Here is a 20,292-nt window from a genome sequence, read left to right on the forward strand (position 1 = left end):
TGTTTCTTTTTTGCCTTTTTTTCAGCTAGAATGTTCTAGTTCTGCACACAGACCCCCTTTCAGGCATCATTGCCATTGAGACCAGGCTCAAACCATTAGGTTCCAGTACCTACTTCAGTGGATTTGCTAGTGTGAGTGGTGATCCTGATAGAGAGGGACTACACCATTTTGGGTTGACTCCTGTGACATCAACTTTGCTATCATTGTCAGTTGCATTGTCATCAAAACATCAGGAGTTCCTTTGGGCCAGGGGGCAGGGTTGATCTTGCAGGATTATTTTCAGTGCTGATATTGATGTCGGTGGGGTTGGCATTTCCACCTTCCGGGCCAAAGCTGTCCCCACCAGGCGTGCTGTTGGTAGGTATCTCAGTTCCCATTGTCAGATGTCTGGCAATTGGGTTTGGTTTCAGTGCCAGTTTGCTTGGTACTCCCCTCAATCAGCTTTGGCCTTCTTCGGTAAGGGCAAATGCCATCCACCTCAAATGTGGCATCAGTGTCCATATCAACACTGATGATGCATACTGCCCTGAATTTCCATGTTCAACCCCATACCTACTTTAAAACTGACCTCTACAAGAGACCATTCTTTGTCTGGTATTTTCGTCATCCACCTTTTCAATCAGCAATACAGAAGGTCTTAATATCTCCTGCAGAGCCCATTCCAGGTATGTGGGCCAATCCAGGCTTTCTCATCATTATTGAATCCATCACTTCTGAGGTCTGATAGGAAGCTCAAGTATAAGAAGAAACATTTGGGCCCTCCAGAATCCCCCATTGTGTCTGTTCTGTAGATGACTTTAGACTTGGTGAAGTTCTCAAAATGTTGAGGCACAGAATAGGGGGATGTGGCCTTCATTCCCTACCACCTTTCTGCAAATGATTTTAGATGAGGCCTTCCAGACTCCAGTCATTTTCCTGGATGGTTCCTCTGATTGATCAAATGGATGTGTAGTCATCAGACCTGCTTGAGAAACACTAATGTTGTGGCATCTGTGCTTAGAAACTCAGACAAGGTAGTCTTGCCTCCCAAAGACTGGAAGTGTGCTGGATTGGGAGTCGCAAGCAAGAGTTTATTATTGCTGCAGCTGCTCTTAGAAAGACTCCTACAGTGCTGTGTTGTGTTGTCCATCCCCGAGGTAGGAACTGAGGTCCACAGACAGATTTGGCAGATTTGAAAGTGAGTTTATAGTGTGTGTGTGTGTGTGTGTGTGTGTGTGTGTGTGTGTGTGTGTGTGTGTGTGTAATGTATAATTTTCCATGTTTTCTTTGAGGTTGCAGACTTTCTCATGTGTTCTGGTTCCAGTAAGTGCCAAATTGAAATGAGCTAGTCACCGGAGATGCTGCCAAGATGGATAGCATAAGCTTAATTTGCAGTCTCATATGGCATTTGCATAATCTATTGCTAACCTCACTGTGTGCCTGCATTAGTATTTCATAGCTGGTGCAGCCAGGGCAGCAAACATAGGAATACCTCTTTGTCAGGTGATGCCAAGCATGATGACAGTTTGCCAAAGACACTAAGGAGATCTTTGCCAGTTCCTATTTCAGTGTATCTGCTATATTCAGCCTGTCGGTTAAGAATCACCTGGAGAACATGAAGAAAGAAGGAAAGACCCTTTCTATTGCTGGTGCAAGTTCCAAGCTGTGCAAAACCCCTTTTCTGTGATACATTGAAGCTCACGTCAGCCCTGGTTCTGACATGGCCAACTGCAACAAAATGACCAGTGGCCTGAAAAGAACCAAAATAGTAATTTTCACAACAGAGGCAGGAGCGAATCTGCAGCAGGGTCACCATTTGGAGGAGTTAGCAGTTTAATTGCCAAGGATCTGTGTTAATGTCCTACTGTGGAGGCAATCAGAGGTGGTCTCTCCCTCCACTTTGATGCATGGGTGGCCATGATGTAGAAACAGGTAAGTAAGGACAATGAAATCCAGTGTCTGTATAATTCCATTCCATACCTGTGTCCATCCTCACTCTTTCTCTTTGAAAAATGTCCCAGCTCTTCAAAAGAGTGTTGCAGGAAAAGAGGTATTAAATCTCAGGTAAAGAGGCATCCATGAGGTCCCACCAGACTAGAAGGGATCAGATTATTATTCCACGTTCCAATCCTAAGAATGGCAAAAGACCTTGACTTCCAAGATAGCTTCACACCAGTCAACAGCTTGATTTCAGCTCTCCCAGTGTGAAAAAAGAAATTGAGCAATAAAGTCCAGAGACTCTACAAGTTTTAGTAAGTTCAGTTACTGGGGATGTTAGCAATGAAGAAACATGGAGATCCTGAAAGAAAATCAGTAAGAAAAAGGTGAAGAGAAAACGCACTGACTGGGAAGAATCCTGTAACTGTTCAGCAAAAAAAAAAAAATAGTTTGGTCTCTATCTTTGGTGCAAGACATGGCTTCCAGTAATCTAAAGGAAAAGAAAAATAAATTGTGCTCGGAGTTGATTAAAATAAATGAACCATTGAAGGAGTTGTGAAGATTGGGTGAAGATGGGTGAAGGCTGCCAGCCTATCCAGATAGAATTTTGGAGATAATTCTGTCATCTGGAAATATTAATGTAAACAACAGGCTTGTTGTCTTAAATGGTACAAATAGTGTTACATGTGGAACTGGAAAAAATGTAACAACAGTGCACTCCACTGACCAAGTAAAGCATGTTGTGACCCTTTGATCTAAACATGGCTCCAGTATGTCTAAGTAAAGTAATTCTTGCTATTGTTTTAAGGCCAAAGTTAATGGCCAGAATTTGCATGAATAAATGTCCTTCATTGCTCTGGTTTCTGCCTAGAGGTGAAGAATGTAAATGTCGTTTCTGTTAGCCTGGGAACCCAGGGAAGTGTAAAGAATGATGTAATGTGAACCAGGAATGTGATTTTAAAAACAGAGAGAATCAGAGAGCATTAAGCATTTTTGTCTTGACCATCCATCTCATCAGCACTCTGCCTTTGCTCTATATATAAGTTTATCTTAGACTTGTGTCTTCTCTTAGTCTAATCTTTCTAGTTTCTAGCTATTTCTAAGTGTTTTTCTGTTATGTCAGAACTGCACTACTGAATTATTTTATGTATTTCTCTCTGATATCTGAACTCTTGACTATCACTGTGTAGTAAGAAGTATTGTCTTGTGTTTTTATTATTAAATATTTTTAAACCTTTCAACTGTGACCGTTATGTGTAGAGATAATTTAAGCTCTTAAGAGTACTTGCATGCCTTTGCTAAAATTGTACAAAGCCCTCTAATAGCTTTATCCCTGGGCTATACTACCAATTGGATAATAATATTGCACAGTAATAACTGAACACCCTTTAAGGGCCTTTGAGTAGCTGATAAATATTAGTGAGTGGTGGCAGCTGGTACTACCATATAGTCTGGGAAAAAGGAGCACAGCTGGAGAACCTATGCCAGTCCTTCCCCAGGAGTGTCTGTGTGGTTGTATAAACTCTTCTCAAAGTGTAAATGCGTGTGTGTGTGTGTGTGTGTGTGTGTGTGTGTGTGTGTGTGTGTGTGTGTGTGTGTGTGTGCATGTGTGTGTGTGTGTGCATGTGTGTGTGTGTGTGCATGTGTGTGTGCGTGCATGTGTGTGTGTGTGTGTGTGTGCGCATGTGTGTGTGCGCATGTGTGTGTGTGTGTGTGTGTGTGTGTGTGTGTGTGTGTGTCAGAGAGAGAGCTACTTCAGCAGGGACACAAAGCACTGGTTGGACAGAGAGGGTGCTGGAGGTTTTAGCTTGCCCACTAGGCTGAGATCTGGATCCTATAGCTGTGCCAGTGAGGAGTCTTATTGGGGACCTGGAGAGCAAGGGAGCGACCAGCCTCAGACTGACTGTGATCTCTGTGTGCTCTTAAGGGAAATTGCACTTTACTGTGTGTATTTGTTATCCTTTCCTCCTATATGACGCCCCTCACTGGTGTTAGTGGTGAGGATTGAGGCTCCTTGATTGCTGGGCCAGGGCACGGGTGTCACAGGAATATATTAACTCATATAGCAAAAGGCTGTAAAAATGGAAGAAGCTTTTAACAGCTCTTCAGCTTAACTGATAAAACCACATAAATCAGAGGTTGAAATGAAGAAAAGGCTATTTGAGTATGAGACTGCTCAAGAAGGGCTGTTACAAAATATAGTAAAGTTAGAGGACAAAAGCGCACATGGAAAACCTGAGAAACTGGTAGGAACTGACTGTATTAATTTTATGATAGCACAAATAAGCTATGGCACAATCTGTTAATCGAAAGAGTGCATCTTGTGAATGTTCCAAACTTGGTCATGAGAAAGCAGCAAAGACCTGTATTAGGAAAGATACAATCATACCAACAGAAAAGATCCTGATAAATCTCTGGCAAAAGGGCAGAGTATTAAAAATTGGAGTGTTTGTGAAAAATGATTTACTTGTACACCAGGCAGAATAGAAGTAAATATATCACAGTAGATGGGGAATGTTGAGATGCAGGTTTGAGATTAAAGTCCCTGGATTTTTTTCTGGAGGATCTGAGTTCTGTTTTGATGCAGAACAGGTTTAGGAGGAAATACAAAAGTTTGCCCAACAAAAAGAGAACCTTCAAACAGAAGGGACCCTGCTTCTCATTCCTCTGATAATAAATCTGAGAGTCTTTGCCGGTAAAACTTTTTTTCAGTGTTCCAAAGGAGAATATGTGAGTGACCAAAAAAAGCACAGTATCTGACTAGAAAAATTGGGAATACCTTGGTCTTGAACCAGAGTTTGTGGTTCGGAGATGGAGATGAACAAGAGGAAGACCAGTAACAGTGAGTGAATAAAGGTAAGACTTTAAAGCATCAATCACATTTGTGAAACATGGTTTACAAAAACAGAAAAGACTGGACTTTTGTTGACTTCATTAACCTTGTGGGGGACTGTAACACATATGCTCCACTTCATATCATAAAAAGTGTTTAAGGACACTGAAGGGAAGGAAGAGGTAAAAAAAAAAAATAGTAACTGTAAGTAAAACAATTTTTGTTGTTAGTATTTGTATGGGATATTTCATGATACAAATAGCATGTTATATAGTAAAGTATTTTCAATTATTTTTAAGTAAACAAGTACATCTTTTCTTTTTCTTTTTTCTTTTATAGTTTTAAGAACTATAGGCATTACGATGTAAAAACAGATATAAGGCTGAATGGGGTGTGCACAGATTATAATGTATGTAGAGCTGATATGTTTTGTCTTATTTTTGCATAGGTGGGTGTCTGGATTAAGACCATTAGCTTAATACTTGTAAGCAAGTAAATAAGAGAACACTGAATGTAATGAAAAGCTTTCCTTTGGCAAAAAGAAATGTTCAGTGTAAGTTGAGAGGTTTACAAAGCTGTACGTTTGGTACTTATGCTTCCAAAGGTTCCTAGAGTTCATAAACTCAAACGCCATGGAACAACTAGTCACCATCCCCACAAGAGGAGAAAACATACTAGATCTCATCATCACGAACATGGGGTCACAATGTTCAACACCGGAAGTATACCCCTCATTGGTGAGATCAGATCATAAACTAATCTCACTGGAAGTCCACATCCCGCCCCCACCCCAGATAAAAAAGACCACAGTGAAGAACTTCTCTAAAGCCGACTTCACACTTCTAAAGACTAGTGTGGTCTCTTTCAAGGCCCCCGAGCCAGTGGAAACCATTACTCAAGCCGCTGAATCACTTACAAATGCCTTCTACCAGCACCTCCAGGACTGCATGGATCAGGCAATCCCAAACAAAACAAAGACTCATTGTACCAAAGGCAAGCGTCCAGTCTGGTGGACCCCAGCCATAAACAAGCTCTATAACAAAAGGAGGTAGCTACTACAAGATAGAGCAAAATCCTTAAAAGGGAAGACACCCTTGATCATTCTAAGTAAAAAAACTAAGATCACTCATAAAATCATCCAAGGCAAATTTTGAGAGAAAAGTCGCTAAGGACTCAAAAGACAATCATAAGGCCTTTTTTAGCTATGTTAAAAACCTGGGAGGAAACTCCCAGATATGCTCAGAATTAGTTCAAAATGATGTAAAAATCACTGAACCTACAGACATTGCCAACATACTGGCTGACAGGTTCAGTGCAAATTCCCAAAAGGAGAGATATCTATACCAGAGGATTGTAGCCCCCCAAACATCTCAAATGCTCAGGTGAGAACTGCTCTCTCCAAAGTGAAAAACACAGCATCCATGGGACCAGATGGTGTCCCCGGTTGCGTGCTCCACTAACTCAATGAGGAATTAAACCTGCAGTTAGGGCAGCTGTTTAATCTTAGCCTCACCTCAGGATACTTACCCAAGGAGTGGCGTACGGCAACTGTGGTCCCACTTCACAAAGGCGGTGCCTCCACCGACCCTGGAAATTACCGTCCCATCAGCTTGACAAGCCTGGTCTGCAAAGCTATGGAGAGGATCATAATGAACTCATAAATAAAGACATAGGGGACTTGCAGACATTGGATCCAACCCAGTTTGGCTTTGTCAAGGGCAGATCATGCCTTTTAAACTTGATTGACTTTTTCGAAACAGTCACCAAGGCCATTGATGAGGGCAAGGCAGTCCACACAGCCTACCTTGACCTGGCAAAGGCTTTCGACACAATACCCCACTCGGGTATCATTAAAAAACTCACCAGTTTAAATGTAAACCCATACATCACAAGATGGGTTGCAAACTGGCTAAGTGACAGAACCCACAGGGTCAGAGTTGCTGGCGCCATGTCAGACTCAAAGCCTGTCACAAGTGGTGTCCCACAGGGCTCAGTCCTGGGCCCACTCTTGTTCGGCATCTACTTTTCAGAAGTACAAGCAAACACAGGAGGATTATGGCTGACAAAGTTTGCAGATGACTGCAAACTGGGCGCCATAGTCGAAAACACATCTGACACAGATATCCTTCAGAAGGGTCTTATAGAAACGGATAACTGGTGCCAGAGTCATGGCCTAAAGTTAAACGCCAAAAAATGCATAGTCATACCCTTCGGGAAAAACAAGGTTACCCCTAGCTACCATATAGGTGACAATCCACTAAGCACAGAAGAAGTTATCAGGGATCTGGGGACCCAGGTTGACAGTAACCTTTCATTTGACACTCACGTTGCCAAAGTAGTTAGGAAGATCTTCTACATTGCCCACCTGATCATGAAGGGATTCACATCTAGATGAAGGGAGGTCATCGTTCCCCTGTACTCATCACTCATCAGACCAATGATTGAGTACAATGCCCCATTCGGAACGTATCTGACCCGACACCTGCAGCAATTGGAAAGGCCCCAAAAGTTCCTCACCAAAAGGATAAAGGGTCTCAAAAATATGTCTTATGCTGCCCAACTGAAGGAACTCCAGCTCTATTCAGTCGCTTACAGTCTGCTCAGAGGTGACCTGTGCCTGACATACAAGGCCATGTCCAACCCGGAATTAATGAACATGCTTCACCTCAAAAAATCTACATCCATCAGAACTACAAGGGCACGAGACTTAAACCTTAACACGGTTATTAATAGGACGTGCTGGAGGGACAGATTCATCACCCAAAGACTCCCTATGCTGTGGAACAAAATCCCGGTACATGTGAGGCAGAGCACCTCGCTGGCTTTGTTCAAGAGAAATCTTGACCAATGGATGGGATATCGCAGGTATACCCCAGGGATTACCTCAGTGTCACTACTTGACAGAGGCACAGCAAAATAATGGGCATAGTATCCTTCAAACTAAAGGGGTGGCGAAAGCCACAAAACTCTGGGCTAGGCTTATAAATGCCCTTGGGCAGATAGCCTAGTATGAACCTATGGAGACAACTTGACAATGGGGGAAGCAGTAAAAGTCAGAACACTTAACACTTGTATTGAATTATCACTTGTGAAATAGGCAAGTTTAAATTTATATGAAAGTAATCAAGCCATGTTAACAAGTTTACATTTGCAAACATATATCGCATATAATCTTCTGTATAATGTATTCTATTCAAAATTACACAAATTGTTCAATTACTGCCTTCTCTTAAACCTCATTCCTCCTCAAAACATTTTTCTGCATGTATTGTTCCCACAATTTCCATTTTTTTTCTATGTAATTTAGTCCACCACTTTTCTAAAGATCCCACTTCCTGTTCTTTTATCTGTGCTGTAATTTTCACTACTTCACCTACTGTTGGTTTATACTTTCATTTCCAGAAATTACTTTTTTGGCAGCCACCAGAATTAATCATCTGTCCCAGCTCAAAACATAAATTCCTTAGTTATACTTATTTGCTATGCCGGTAATCCTGACAGAGTAGGGAATTTTAAAAGTCTGCCAATTGATTACCCTGAAAACATATGCTGCCAGGTAGCTCTTTCTTCCCCATTACACCTCTAACATTTGCCACCTGCCTGAGGGAAACATTCTTTGAGTCCGCTTGGGGTATAAACATACCTGTGCAAGCACAGAAAAACTCTTCAAACGAACCAGCAAGCAGGCAGGGAAACCAACAGGGAGACGCCAACTGACTATAAGGCAAACAAACCCATGAGCAGAGCAACAAAAAGCCGTACTCCTCAAAATTCAAACTTCTTTATTTTAACGTATCACAACTGACGTCACGTTTTCGTTGATAAAACAACTTCATCAGATGCATACCACACCTCTCCACACACATTTATACATATACTGCTTAATTGATAGATTGTATAATTAAATAAACAGCTTTGTTAAAGCAAAAGCGTACTAACCAAAGATTTTCTTTTCAGATGTAGTTGGCGTCTCCCTGTTGGTTTCCCTGCCTGCTTGCTGGTTCGTTTGAAGAGTTTTTCTGTGTTTGCAGCATTCCTATTTTTGTTCGATACCTGTGCAAGCACTTTAGAACAAAAATCCTAAATCTTCTAGACTTTTTTCCATGTTGCATGTTTGGGAGCCATACATATGTCCTCCCATTGTTTCCTTGTGAATTACTTATCTAATCTCCCTGTCCAATCTACTCTTACTCCTTCTGATTGATTCCTGTAGTTTTTGTACAATATTTTATCCCTTTTAACAGCAGCTTCTCTTCTAGATTCAACTACAGACTCAACCGCTGCAGGTCTTTCACTTAGGATTCCCCTCTCTTTTTCTTTGCCTATACTGTGATATCAGTCCCTGAGAGAAGACAAGTCTGTAGCCTGCAATCCAAATGTCTTCTTGGCCTCTTCCTATTCTATTACCTTTCCCTCTCTAATTATTTGTTCCCAGTTCCTCGGTTCCTTTGCAGTTTTATCTGTTGTCTGTACCCTTAATTGCAGTCATCTCTATCAGTAGAATTGCCTTTTTTCATTCCTGTGTTGACTTAGTTCTTAGCATATTTTTTGCTACTTTGTGAATATAATAATATCTAACTGCTGATGTTCTCCTTAAGGATCTGCACCCAAAATCCCACTCTCCTTATTTCTTATATTTCTCCCCTGCTTCATCATCATCCCTTTCCATTCTGAATTGTAGCTTTCTGCTTGTGTTATGTATAAAAGCCTTAACTGTGTAGCTCTAAAATATCCCTTTGTATCAGGTAATCCTAAACCTTCTTGCTCTCTTGGAAAGATACACTTACCCCACTCAACTCTTGCCTTTTCCCTTCCCAGATAAAATCCCTTGACTCTGTATTAACTACTAATCATAACTTCTCTGGTTAATAGAAATATGCCTGATCTGTGTATAAAACTAAAGGGACTAAAATCACTTTTACTGCTTGTATCTTGCTATCCATATCCATAGGCAAGAACTTCCAGTTTCTCGGTTTTTGTATTATCTTTGATTTAGTCTCTTCCTGTGTATCCTTAACAGCCTTAACAGTGTCTTTTGTAACCCATACTCGTAAATAATTCATGTTATCATGTCTCTATAAATATGAACCATTTCATGTGTGGGTACATCTTCCACATCAATGAGATATCCATTTCTGGTTCTGTCAGGTACAAAGTAGCATCATCTGCAAATAAAGCCAACTTTTGTTGAATAGCATACCAATTATATCCTTGAATTTCGGAGTCCCTTATTTTCTTTGCCAGTGGTTCTAAATATAATGCAAATAACAAAGGAGAAAGAGGACACCCTTGCGTGGTTTTTCGTTTGCAACTTATTAGAGAGGAATCCTCCCACTTTGATCATAGGATGTTACTAGGCTAATGACCCTGGGGCCCTTACAAGCCTAGCCAAGAGTTTATCCCCAGAAAAGAAACCTCAGTCCGCACCTGTCACCCCTTTCAGTGAGGGACACAGGTGAAACCCCTGGCACAGATTTATGGTTTCCCATCCACCGATCAAGGTTGTGCTTCAAGAGGGTCAGCAGCATACTCTGAAGTGCACAGGGAGTCCATTCCAGAGACAGGGCAGCCTCTGGGACACAAACCTGTCTCTCCAGCAGGTTTTCTTAATGTCTCATATTACATTTAGGCCTTTCTATCAGGTAATATGGGAGGAGTTAGACTTATGGATATGTAGCGTCTGTAGTAGGGCAGGGTCAGAGATTGCCTTGTAGGTGAGATACAGATCACCTCTGAGCAATCTGTATGATATCGAGTAGCGTGATAGTGATTTGAACATGTCCACACAGGACAGGTGTTGTAGGCCATGCATTCTCTTTGTGAGGTATTTCTGTGGCCTTTCCAGCTGGTGCAGGTATTTGGAGAGGTACATACCAAACGGGGCATTGTACTCAATTATTGGCCTAATGAGGGAGGAGTACAGAGAGGTAATAACCTCCTTTTTTCTGGGTACAATCCCTTTACTTATGAGATGAACCAAGTAAAAGGCTTTTCTGACCACTGCTGCTACATGCTGGTCGAATGAGAGATTGTTGTCAACCTGTGTACCCAGGTCTCTCACCATAGGTTGTGTGCTTAGGGGGTTGCCGTTGATATGGTAATCAGTAGGGGCTGTATTTTTGCCAAATGGTATAATAAATTTTTTTGCATTTAACTTGAGGCTTTGACTTTGGAACCAGTCAGCTGTTGCTGTCAGACCCTGTTGTAGTATGTTAACATCATTTGGGGAGTCAGTGACAGCACTCAACTTACAGTCATCTGCAGACTTTGTCAGCCGCAGGCCTTTGGTCTTTACCTGGACCTGTGAGAAGTAGATTCCAAACAGTAGGGGTCCCAGGACAGATCTCTGAGCAACACCACTAGTGACACGTCTGCTATCAGAGTGGAGGCACCTATTTTGACTTTGTGGGTTCTATTGGTGAGCCAGTTGGCCACCCACCTGATGAGATGGGGGTTTATGCCAAGATGTGTTAGCTTTTTGATACCCAAGTGTGGATTGTGTCAAAGGCTTTGGCCAAGTCAGGGTAAGCCGTATGCACTGACTTTCCCTCATCCAGGGCCTTGGTGATAGTCTAGAAAAAGTCAACCAGGTTCAACAGGCAAGATCTGCCCTTGACAAATCTGAACTGGGTGAGGTCAAGTGCTTGGAGATTGCCTGTGTCCTTGTTTATGAGGTCCATAATAATATGCTTCATGGCTTTACAGATCAGACTTGTCAAGGTAATGTGGCAGTAGTTTCCAGGGTCAGTAGTGGCACCACCTTTGTGCAAAGGATTGACAATGGCAGTTCTCCACTCTGCTGGAATGAAGCCTGTTCTTCGGCTATGGTTGAATAGGGTGCTCGATGGAGAGGCTAGTTCTTGCTGGAGAGGGTGCAGAATACAGCCTGGGATACTATCGGGTCCCATGAAAACTGTGTTCTTTGCCTTTGATAGGGCCTTTAACACTTGATCTACAGAGATATGAGGTGCGGGACAAGTATTGAGGATGTCGAATGGGCCTTGGTGGGACAGGGCAGTGAAGTTTGCACTGAACCTATCTGATAGCAGGTTGGCTAAGTCAACTGGATCAGTGTAAGTGATACCATTAAAAACTAATTTGAAACAAACCTGGGCTTTGCCATGGAAGTTCCTGACGTAACTGAAGAAGGCTTTGTGGTTACCCTTAGTTTCAGAGGCTAGTTTTGATTCATAATTGGCTTTGGAGGTTTTCACTAGAGATCTAATTTGCATGTTGAGGCTAAGGAGGGAGTTTTTCCAATTGGGAATTTCTGCCTTTTTACCCTTGGACTAAACCCTGTTGATAGAGGATGTCCACCAGATAGGTTTGTGTTTCCTTGAGGAGCAGGTTTTAATTCTCTTCTGTATGACTGAGTCCATCCAGTTGTACAAGTGCTTGTATAATGCATTGGCGTACTGTTCAGCATAGTTGTCTGCATTCTTTGAGGGGGGAGGTGGCGTGAAGCTACTGATAACCTTTGTTAGAAGGTAGTAGTCAGCTTTTGAGAAGTTTTTTAGCCTGGTTACATCTGGGGGGGGGGGAGTTGGGCAGGATAGAAACTTCAAATGAGACAGACCCGATGGTCTGATCTTACCAGGGAAGAACTTACTATGGGAGTGGTGCAGCGGTCGCCCATGACGTTGGTGAGAACCAAGCCCATAATGTTATCTCCCCTTGTGGGGATAGGACGAGCTGGTCTAGTACATTAGAACTGATGAAGTAATGAAATCGTTGGGTGAGTACATTAGTGCAAGAATTGTTCACCCAGTCTATGGTGGGGTAGTTGAAGTCACCAAGGATCAGGGTGTTAGGGGGTACCTTGAAAGAGTCAAGTAGGTCCAGGTAGGAGGAGTGGGTGTCCTTAGTCATCGAGGGGGGTCTATATCTGGCTATAACTTGGATGGGTGTCTTGCCAATTGTCAGTTGCACCTGGGGTAGTTCTGGTGCGTCATGCTGGCAAACCAGTCTGGAGGTGTGCTTTTCTTTAACAACGATAGGGACTCCACCACAGTTAGTTTTCCCAACCTCATTTTGGGGTCTGAATGTGTAGAATGAGGTGTAGCCTGGTAAGGCAGGGGTTCTGTCCACAGCTTTGAACCAAGTTTCCATGACTGCACAGATGTAGGCATCTTCCAGTGTGAGGAGAGCCTCCAGTGAGTGCATTTTCAGGTTAAGACTGCTAGCGTTAAGCGGCATGACCTTCAGTTTGCTTTTTGACCGATCTTTTATGTTGGAAGATTTGTCTTTGGGACATTGCCTTAAAAAAGCACAGTGAGGGAGGCAAGAGCCTTGGCCAGAATCCCAGGGGTGACAAGTGGAGGCCATCTCTGGCAAAGCATCAAGGCCTGTCAATTATGTCTTCCCAGGCAGACAGATTCTGCATCCCCTTGGAATGACACCAGAAACTAAGCCAGTTGGTGAAGTCAATTATATTTTGTTGGTATTGTGGTATCATTCTTGGTGAAGGTAGGATGCTGCTTAGGGACGGGGTCATACCTGTCTGGGATACGTACTTTGAGAGCTCAATCATGTCTCTCTTCATATAGTCCAGGGAGGTACGTCTTAAGTCATTCACACCAACATGGACAATGGCAGAGTCATACTTGTACCTGCTTTGGAGAGACTTAAGTGCATGTGTTGGATTCTGGCACCTGACAGACAACTGACCGTGATCTTCTTGTCGAGCCTGGTGATGGGGACATCAGTGTGTCTCACAACTGAGTTACCAATGATTAGGATGTTTGGTTTATTGTTATGCCTTAGGGGCTGTGTGGTTTATTGTTATGCCTTATGGGCTGTAAGACACTGGTGTGTTATTTTCTGTCTGTGATGTGTGTGGTGTTGTGTGTGGAATGTTTGTGTGTGTGTTTTGGAAATCTCTGCTGTTTAGATAAGTTTTTATTGAGCACATCTGCATAGGTGTGTGTGTGTTGTGCTTCACTATGTAATGTGGGTGGTGTGGTGTTTGTGCTGGCAATCTCCTCCTTGTCAGGGGATACTGACTGAGGTGTGAGAAAGCATGGATTCTGGGTTACTGATATACATGCATTTCTCAGAAGTAGAAGAATTATGTGCCAGGAGAAGAGGGTTGTCAGTAAACATGAGGTAGTTGCTACACTGTTTCAAAATGCCCATGTAGACCAGGCTGGCAGGAGAAACTGATGGGAATTGTCCATAGTGTTCTGAAACTTGGATGGACTTATGGAGAGGGGGGTTTTGATAAGGGTTTGTCCACAAGAGTCTAGTCCACAAAAACCTTCTTAAATGTAAAATAACTGGCCTGAAGCCCAAGTGCTAAAACCAAACCTAAGAGGCTTAGAATAACAGGCAAATTTAATCAGGCTACTCACAAGCAGTAATAAATGCAGCATAATAAAAGCACTTGAACACTTAAGAGCAAGCAGCAAAGCAGAATAAAGTAGGAAGAACACAATTACAGTAAAAGCAGCTGAATAAAGTGTAATTTTTTTTTATTCTTGCCTCCAATCCCTCATTTATCCTGCTAATTAACCTTATTGCTGTATCCGCTCATAAAATCGCAGCTTATTCTCTTGAATGCTTTTTCTGCATCACTATCCACCAACAGCAGATGTATATTTTTACATTTTGCTTCACTCTGGATCATCATTGTTCTCTTAATGTTATCACGTTTGCCTCACCTCCACAAAACTACATTGATCCATATCTGTCTGTTTTGGTAACACTTTTGCCATTCTTTTAGCTATTATAGACATAAACAGTTCGTAATCATGGTTTAAAATTGAAACGTGCCTGTACGAAGCTGGATCTGATGGGTCTTTACTGTCTTTAGGTATTACAGCTACAACAGTTTTTTTTCCAGGATGTTGGTGCTTCCCTGCCTTTTAAAATACCATTAAGCAATACCTTCCATATCTTTATCACTTTCTACCCTCCTAGCTTCCAAACGTCAACCAGAATACCATCTACTCCTGGAGACTTTCCTGCAGATTAGTTATACATTACAATTTTTCATATCCACTTGTCTTAGCTGGTAATTGTTGAGCCTTATTTAATTCTAAGCTTGGCTTATTTAGGTCTTCCATAAATATTTCCTTTTGTGCTTTTTCTCTATTACCCCATTCTCTGCTTTATACAAATTTTAATTACATTTCCGAAATATCTCTAATACTTCTTCAGGATCTCTGGTTACTTTTCTTGTTACAGGCTTCCTAAGTTTGCCAACAACCTTTCTGCTTTTTGTTGCCCAAGTCATTTATTAATATGGTTTTGTGGGGAATAGGAAATTCTCCCTGGGGATAACTTCTGTGGCTCTGCTTAACAGGGGCACAGGAAAATAATTTTCTTGGGTAGCGAAAGCCAGGGTACATTTTTGGCTAGGCTTATATAGGCCCTAGGGCCAATAGCCTAGTACCTACCTATGGAAGAGGCAAACATTGACAAAATTAATATAAAATGATGATCCATGGGGAAGCAAGATGTAAGAAAATATTGTTTTTGGTGGATCTTGATGCAGTGAAATATTTGACAGAGTAAATTGGCATCTTATGAGTAGGGCAATGGAAGCATTTGCATTCCCTGATACAATACTGAGGTTAATTGGGATATATGAGGGATCGGAGGAAAAAATTAAAGTGGGGAGGTTTTATGTCTGATAAGATGCATTTGAATTGAGGAACCAGGCAGGGGTGTGCTCTTTCCTTTTGTTATTTGTATTACATTTAGAACCACTGACCAAGAAAATAAGGGACTCAGGAATTCAAAGATATTACCATATAACTAGTATGGTGATTAAGAAGAGTAAAGACTGTAGCTGTTAATTATGTACCCACACATGAACTGGTTCAGTGATACTGATATTTATGGGGAAACAATAACATGAAATATTTAGGAGAATTAGTTAAAAAGGACTGTTATGGTAGCTAAGGATATGTGAGAAGAGACTAATCCAGAGATTATACAAAAATGGAGAAAGTGGAAGTTTTTGATTATGGATAGCAAGATACAAGCAGTGAAAATGTTTAGTCCCTTTAGTTTTATATACAGATCAGGCATATTGTTATCAACCAGAGAAGTTGCAGACCATAATTAGTAAAGAGTTGAAGGCTTTTATCTGGGAGTGGAAGAGGTTAAGGGCTAAGTGGGATAAGTTGATCCTTCCAATAGAACAAGGTGATTTAAGATTACCTGTTTCAAAAGGATATTTTAGAACTACACAGTTAATGATCATGTACATAACACAAGAAGAAAGCTATAATTCGAAGTGGAAAGGGTTGGTGATGAAGCAGGTGGAAGGGGGGATTCAAGAAATAAGGAGAGAGTATTTTGGATGCAGATCCTTAAAGAGAATAACAGCCTTACAGAATATTATATTTATAAAGTAGCAGAAAGTATTCTAAGAACTAAAACCAAAAGTATGTGGGAAACATAAGCCTTCTAAGAAACTCAAATCAAAAGTAGAAAACACAAAAAGGCTGTATGAAGAACCACTCAGATATTTGAGCATTTGTATTTTTTTGCAGTATTATTAAAGAAGTCTGTACCAGCTGGTGATTCATCTGAGTTGTTCTTCATACAGCCTTTTTGTGTTTTCTACTTTTGATTCTAAGAACTAAGCCAATGCAAGAATGGAGAATCTGCCAATAGGGATGACTGCAATTAGGTATATATTGAATAGGCAAAAGGGGACTGGAATTTACTGGAGAAAACTGGCAAAGGATCCAAGGTATTGGGAGCAAATAACTAGAAAGGGGAAAGTAATAGAATGGGAAGAGGCCAAGAAGACATTTGGACTGCCGGCTGAAGACTGTTTTCTATATCAGGGACTGATATCAGAGTGTAGGCGAAGAGAAAGGGATAGGAGAATCTTAAGTATAAGATCTGATCTGGTACAGTTTTTAGTTGAATCTAGAACAAAAGCTGATGTTAAAAAAGGTATAATTAGTGGGTCTTTTAAAATATTGCATGATAACTATAGGAATTAGTGGAGGGTGGAGTAGATTGGGAAAACAGACTGGATAAGCAATTCACAAGGAAACTATGGGAGGACATACTTATGGCTCACAAATAAGCAACAAAGTCTAGAAGATTTAGAAGTTTTGCTTGGAAGTGTCTGCATAGGTATTTTTCTACTCGAAGCAGCCTCCAAATAATTTTTCCTCAGGTACATCGCAAGTGTTGGAAATGGTGTGGGGGAAGAAGATAATTGGGAACAAATGTTTTGAGAGTGTAATACGTTGGCAGACTTTAAAATTCCCTACAGAGTACTCTGCCAGAAATATTGGGTGAGCAAATGGGTGTAACTAAGGAAATAATTGTTTTGAGCTGGGGTACAGGATCTGAATTGCCTAGACATGGTAAGGCCTTTGTTAAGTTTAATTCTGGTGACTGCCAAAATAGCAATTACTAGAAAATGAAAATCGAAGTCTAAATCAGCTGTACATGAAGTAGTAAATATTCTAATAGAAAGAGAAAAACTGAAAATGGGATCTTTAGAAAAGGGTAGGAGTAAACTACATTGAAAAAAATGGAAATTGTGTGAACTGCAGTTAGGAGTACATTGTTGGAGGTGTGAGGTTTAAGGTAAGGCCAGAATTGAGCAATTTAGGTAATGTTGGATAAATGATAATTTTATAAAAGCATGTATGTGATGTATAATGTTTGTAACTGTGAATACGTTTACATGGTTTGTTTTCTTTTATCTAAGAGCATTTTTGTCTATGTCTTAAGTGATAATTCAGTAAAGGTGTTAGAAAAAGGCAAGCTGCTTCATGTTGATACTTGAGAGGCCAAAACAGTTTTATTCCCATAGAAGTCTTTTGAATAGTTGCAGTGCAGTTTGTCAGAAGGAGATTAGACCTACTCTTTGAATCTCCAAAGTGTTTGCACATCCAGAAAGATTCTTGACTTCTGGTTAGTAGCCATTCATTTCAGTTCTGGGCCTTTGGATCTGGTCTCACCTAACCCCCCAGGCTGTTCATCAAAATGATATCCATAGTTACAGTTAAGCAGAGCTGTAAGGGTTGAATGTGTTTCTTTTCAGTGGTGACTGACTTCTAGCCACTGCAACATAAAGCAAGTTGTTCAGTACGTTGGAGATTCTAAGTCTCTTCCAATCTAGTGGAATTTTGGAAACCGCTACAAAGTGCTGGATGAAGGGTGAGAGGTTGGCGTAATGGTTAAGGTATTTACCTTACAGACACAAGGTGCAGGGTTTGATTCTCACGTGGGGTAATTAGCTAGACTTAAAATGGCCCAGAAGGGTAGATAGTCTAGTATGAGCGTAAGAGCTAAGAAATGGGGACCTCTCAAGTATTGACATTCATCATAATCACTTTCTGTACCCTGTCCAACAGCATCTTCTGTGGGACAAAATCCTTCCATTGCAAAACCTAGTCCTTAAAATAATTTCATACAGTCACAGTGTTAATGTATGAAAAAAAGTTGTGGGTCTAATGGCAGCAGCTAGATAAATTGTATCCTGTTTGTACAAGAGTGATGCAGTACACCTTGAAAGACAGGTGGTTCTAGTTTTCAGATGACATGACGCTGCATTTTAGGATTTCTAAGACCTGCATGTTGTATTTAAAATTGTGGCTCTAAATACAAACCTAATTCTGGGCAGCCCATTCACTTCCAACTCCTGCAGTGGCTTTCACAATGGATGCCTCTGTCCTGAGGCTGAGGTACATTGTCAAGGACAAATTGATGTCTGTGATCATACACATTGGACAGTGTTCTAAGGGTGGAGGTAGCCGTCATCACTTTCAGACCTTTCTGCCTCAAGGTGCTGTAGCCATCAATGCCAACAGCATGGCAGTGATTTAGTATATGCAATATCCATGAAGAACTTAATACTCCATTTGTAGAAAAGATATGAGGGATGAGATTGAACTGAGTTAACAGGACCCATTCATTTTGCTGGTGATATTGCCATAGAAGCCAGTTCCATTGCAGACAAGTTCTGCTGATGCTGCTTGATGCCTCATAAGTGATTAACAAAATGTATGCAGTATTCAAAAAAGGATTATACTTGCAAGAAATGCTAATTACTGTGAGCTGCTTTTCTATTTTTCTATTTCTGACCTATTTACAGTGGCTTAAGAGACTAGTGGTGCATCTCAAATGCATTAGACAAAATATTTATTTGAGATGCAGATCTAGCCACATTTTGTGACAGTAGGTAAAAAAAAGGCCTGTGGTAATAAGTGTTTAGAATAAACACTCCGCTTTACTGAGTACACCCCTCCTCCATAGTGTCAAATTAAGCTGTTGGTAATGATATCACAAGCTTTTTACCTGAAGAATGGAAAAATATGTATTGTCAGATACATTAGAGATCTTTGTTCACAGTTTTGAAAACTTTTGTGCTTAACATTAAAAAGTGATCTGAATTGGCTTTTAGCTAACGTTTCTGATGGTGCCATGATGACATGCTTTTAATGTGTGTTTCTTGTCTTTCTTGTCACAGGAGAGATTGCTTCAGTCCAGAATACTTACTTTGATTTGAGGAAAGCCGTGAAGCTTGGAAGTCACATGCAGCAGTTTCACATGAATGGCTTTGACCACAATTTCTGCTTGCCTATTGGAAAGGACAAGAAACACTGTGCAAGGTTAGCATTTTTTTTCTCAGCACAAATGCAAAAGTGAAAAACTATATTGGTGCTTAAACACGTTATCTAATGCTCAAACAAAATACAAAGTAAACCTACTGGGAAAAAAAACTATTCTGATTCTCATCAGTGGGTTTGTTTTGAGGAGTGGTAAAGCAGAGAGAGGTTAACAACCATGCTTGAGAATACTTGTTGCACTGATGCCATAGGCAGTGTACCAAAAGCAATGTCTTTAGGCTTTTCCCAGTTAGGGGTCGCTGCAGTGGATCACCGGTCTGCAGATTGATTGGCAGTGGTGTTTTTACAATGTCGAGTTGGCAGCCCGGCACCCAACCTTCACAGAAGGCACACACACACAGAGACACACACACACACACAGACACACACACACACACACACACACACCCCTGCATGACTTTAGAACTCACTGGACCGCAGGGAGGACATGCAGACTCCACGCCATCTTCATTGTAAATGCAAATATCTCAAAGTACACCCCTACCAGATGCCACAGTTTCATACTGGAAGTTTAGAAAAAGCAGTTCTGAATGTGCCTATACAGAGGCATCATTTGTCATTTCTGCAACATGTTTATAGACTTGTATCACACATGAATAACTCACCTGCAGATAACTACAGTAAATTATGACAGTAGCACAGAATTAAAGCAAATGAAAATGCTGTAAATATTTTTTGAGTTGTTTTTCTTTCATCTATTTTTATAACATTGTGTTGGTGGGGTGAAAGAAATGTGAAAGTTTCCATTTCAAGACTCGCGTATACTTAATAGAGGAAATTTTGTTTTAATTGCATAGTCCTCATAAGCCTACAGTGTAGACTAGTTTATAGAATATTCTCTTATGTTTTTTTACAGACAGCAGGACATGCTCAGAATTTATCAAGGTTCTCATGATGTTCAGTAAAGGGAGGGAAAGTATCAGATAACTCATT

The 20,292-nt window shown here is 41.0% G+C and overlaps 1 protein-coding gene across 3 annotated transcripts in view; it reads left to right on the forward strand.

Annotated features, from left to right (window-relative positions):
• Positions 1-20,292, forward strand: part of GALM (galactose mutarotase) — a 528,762-nt gene that overhangs the window by 277,201 nt on the left and 231,269 nt on the right. For all 3 annotated transcript variants that reach the window (XM_044057494.1, XM_044057486.1, XM_044057502.1), the window contains exon 6: positions 19,200-19,341. In XM_044057494.1, coding sequence (XP_043913429.1) covers positions 19,200-19,341 — 142 coding nt within the window. The remainder of the gene's footprint in view (positions 1-19,199; positions 19,342-20,292) is intronic.

Source organism: Protopterus annectens, chromosome 1.part2 (genome assembly GCF_019279795.1).
Source record: "Protopterus annectens isolate FY-2018-M chromosome 1.part2, PAN1.0, whole genome shotgun sequence".
Lineage (NCBI taxonomy): Eukaryota > Metazoa > Chordata > Ceratodontiformes > Protopteridae > Protopterus > Protopterus annectens.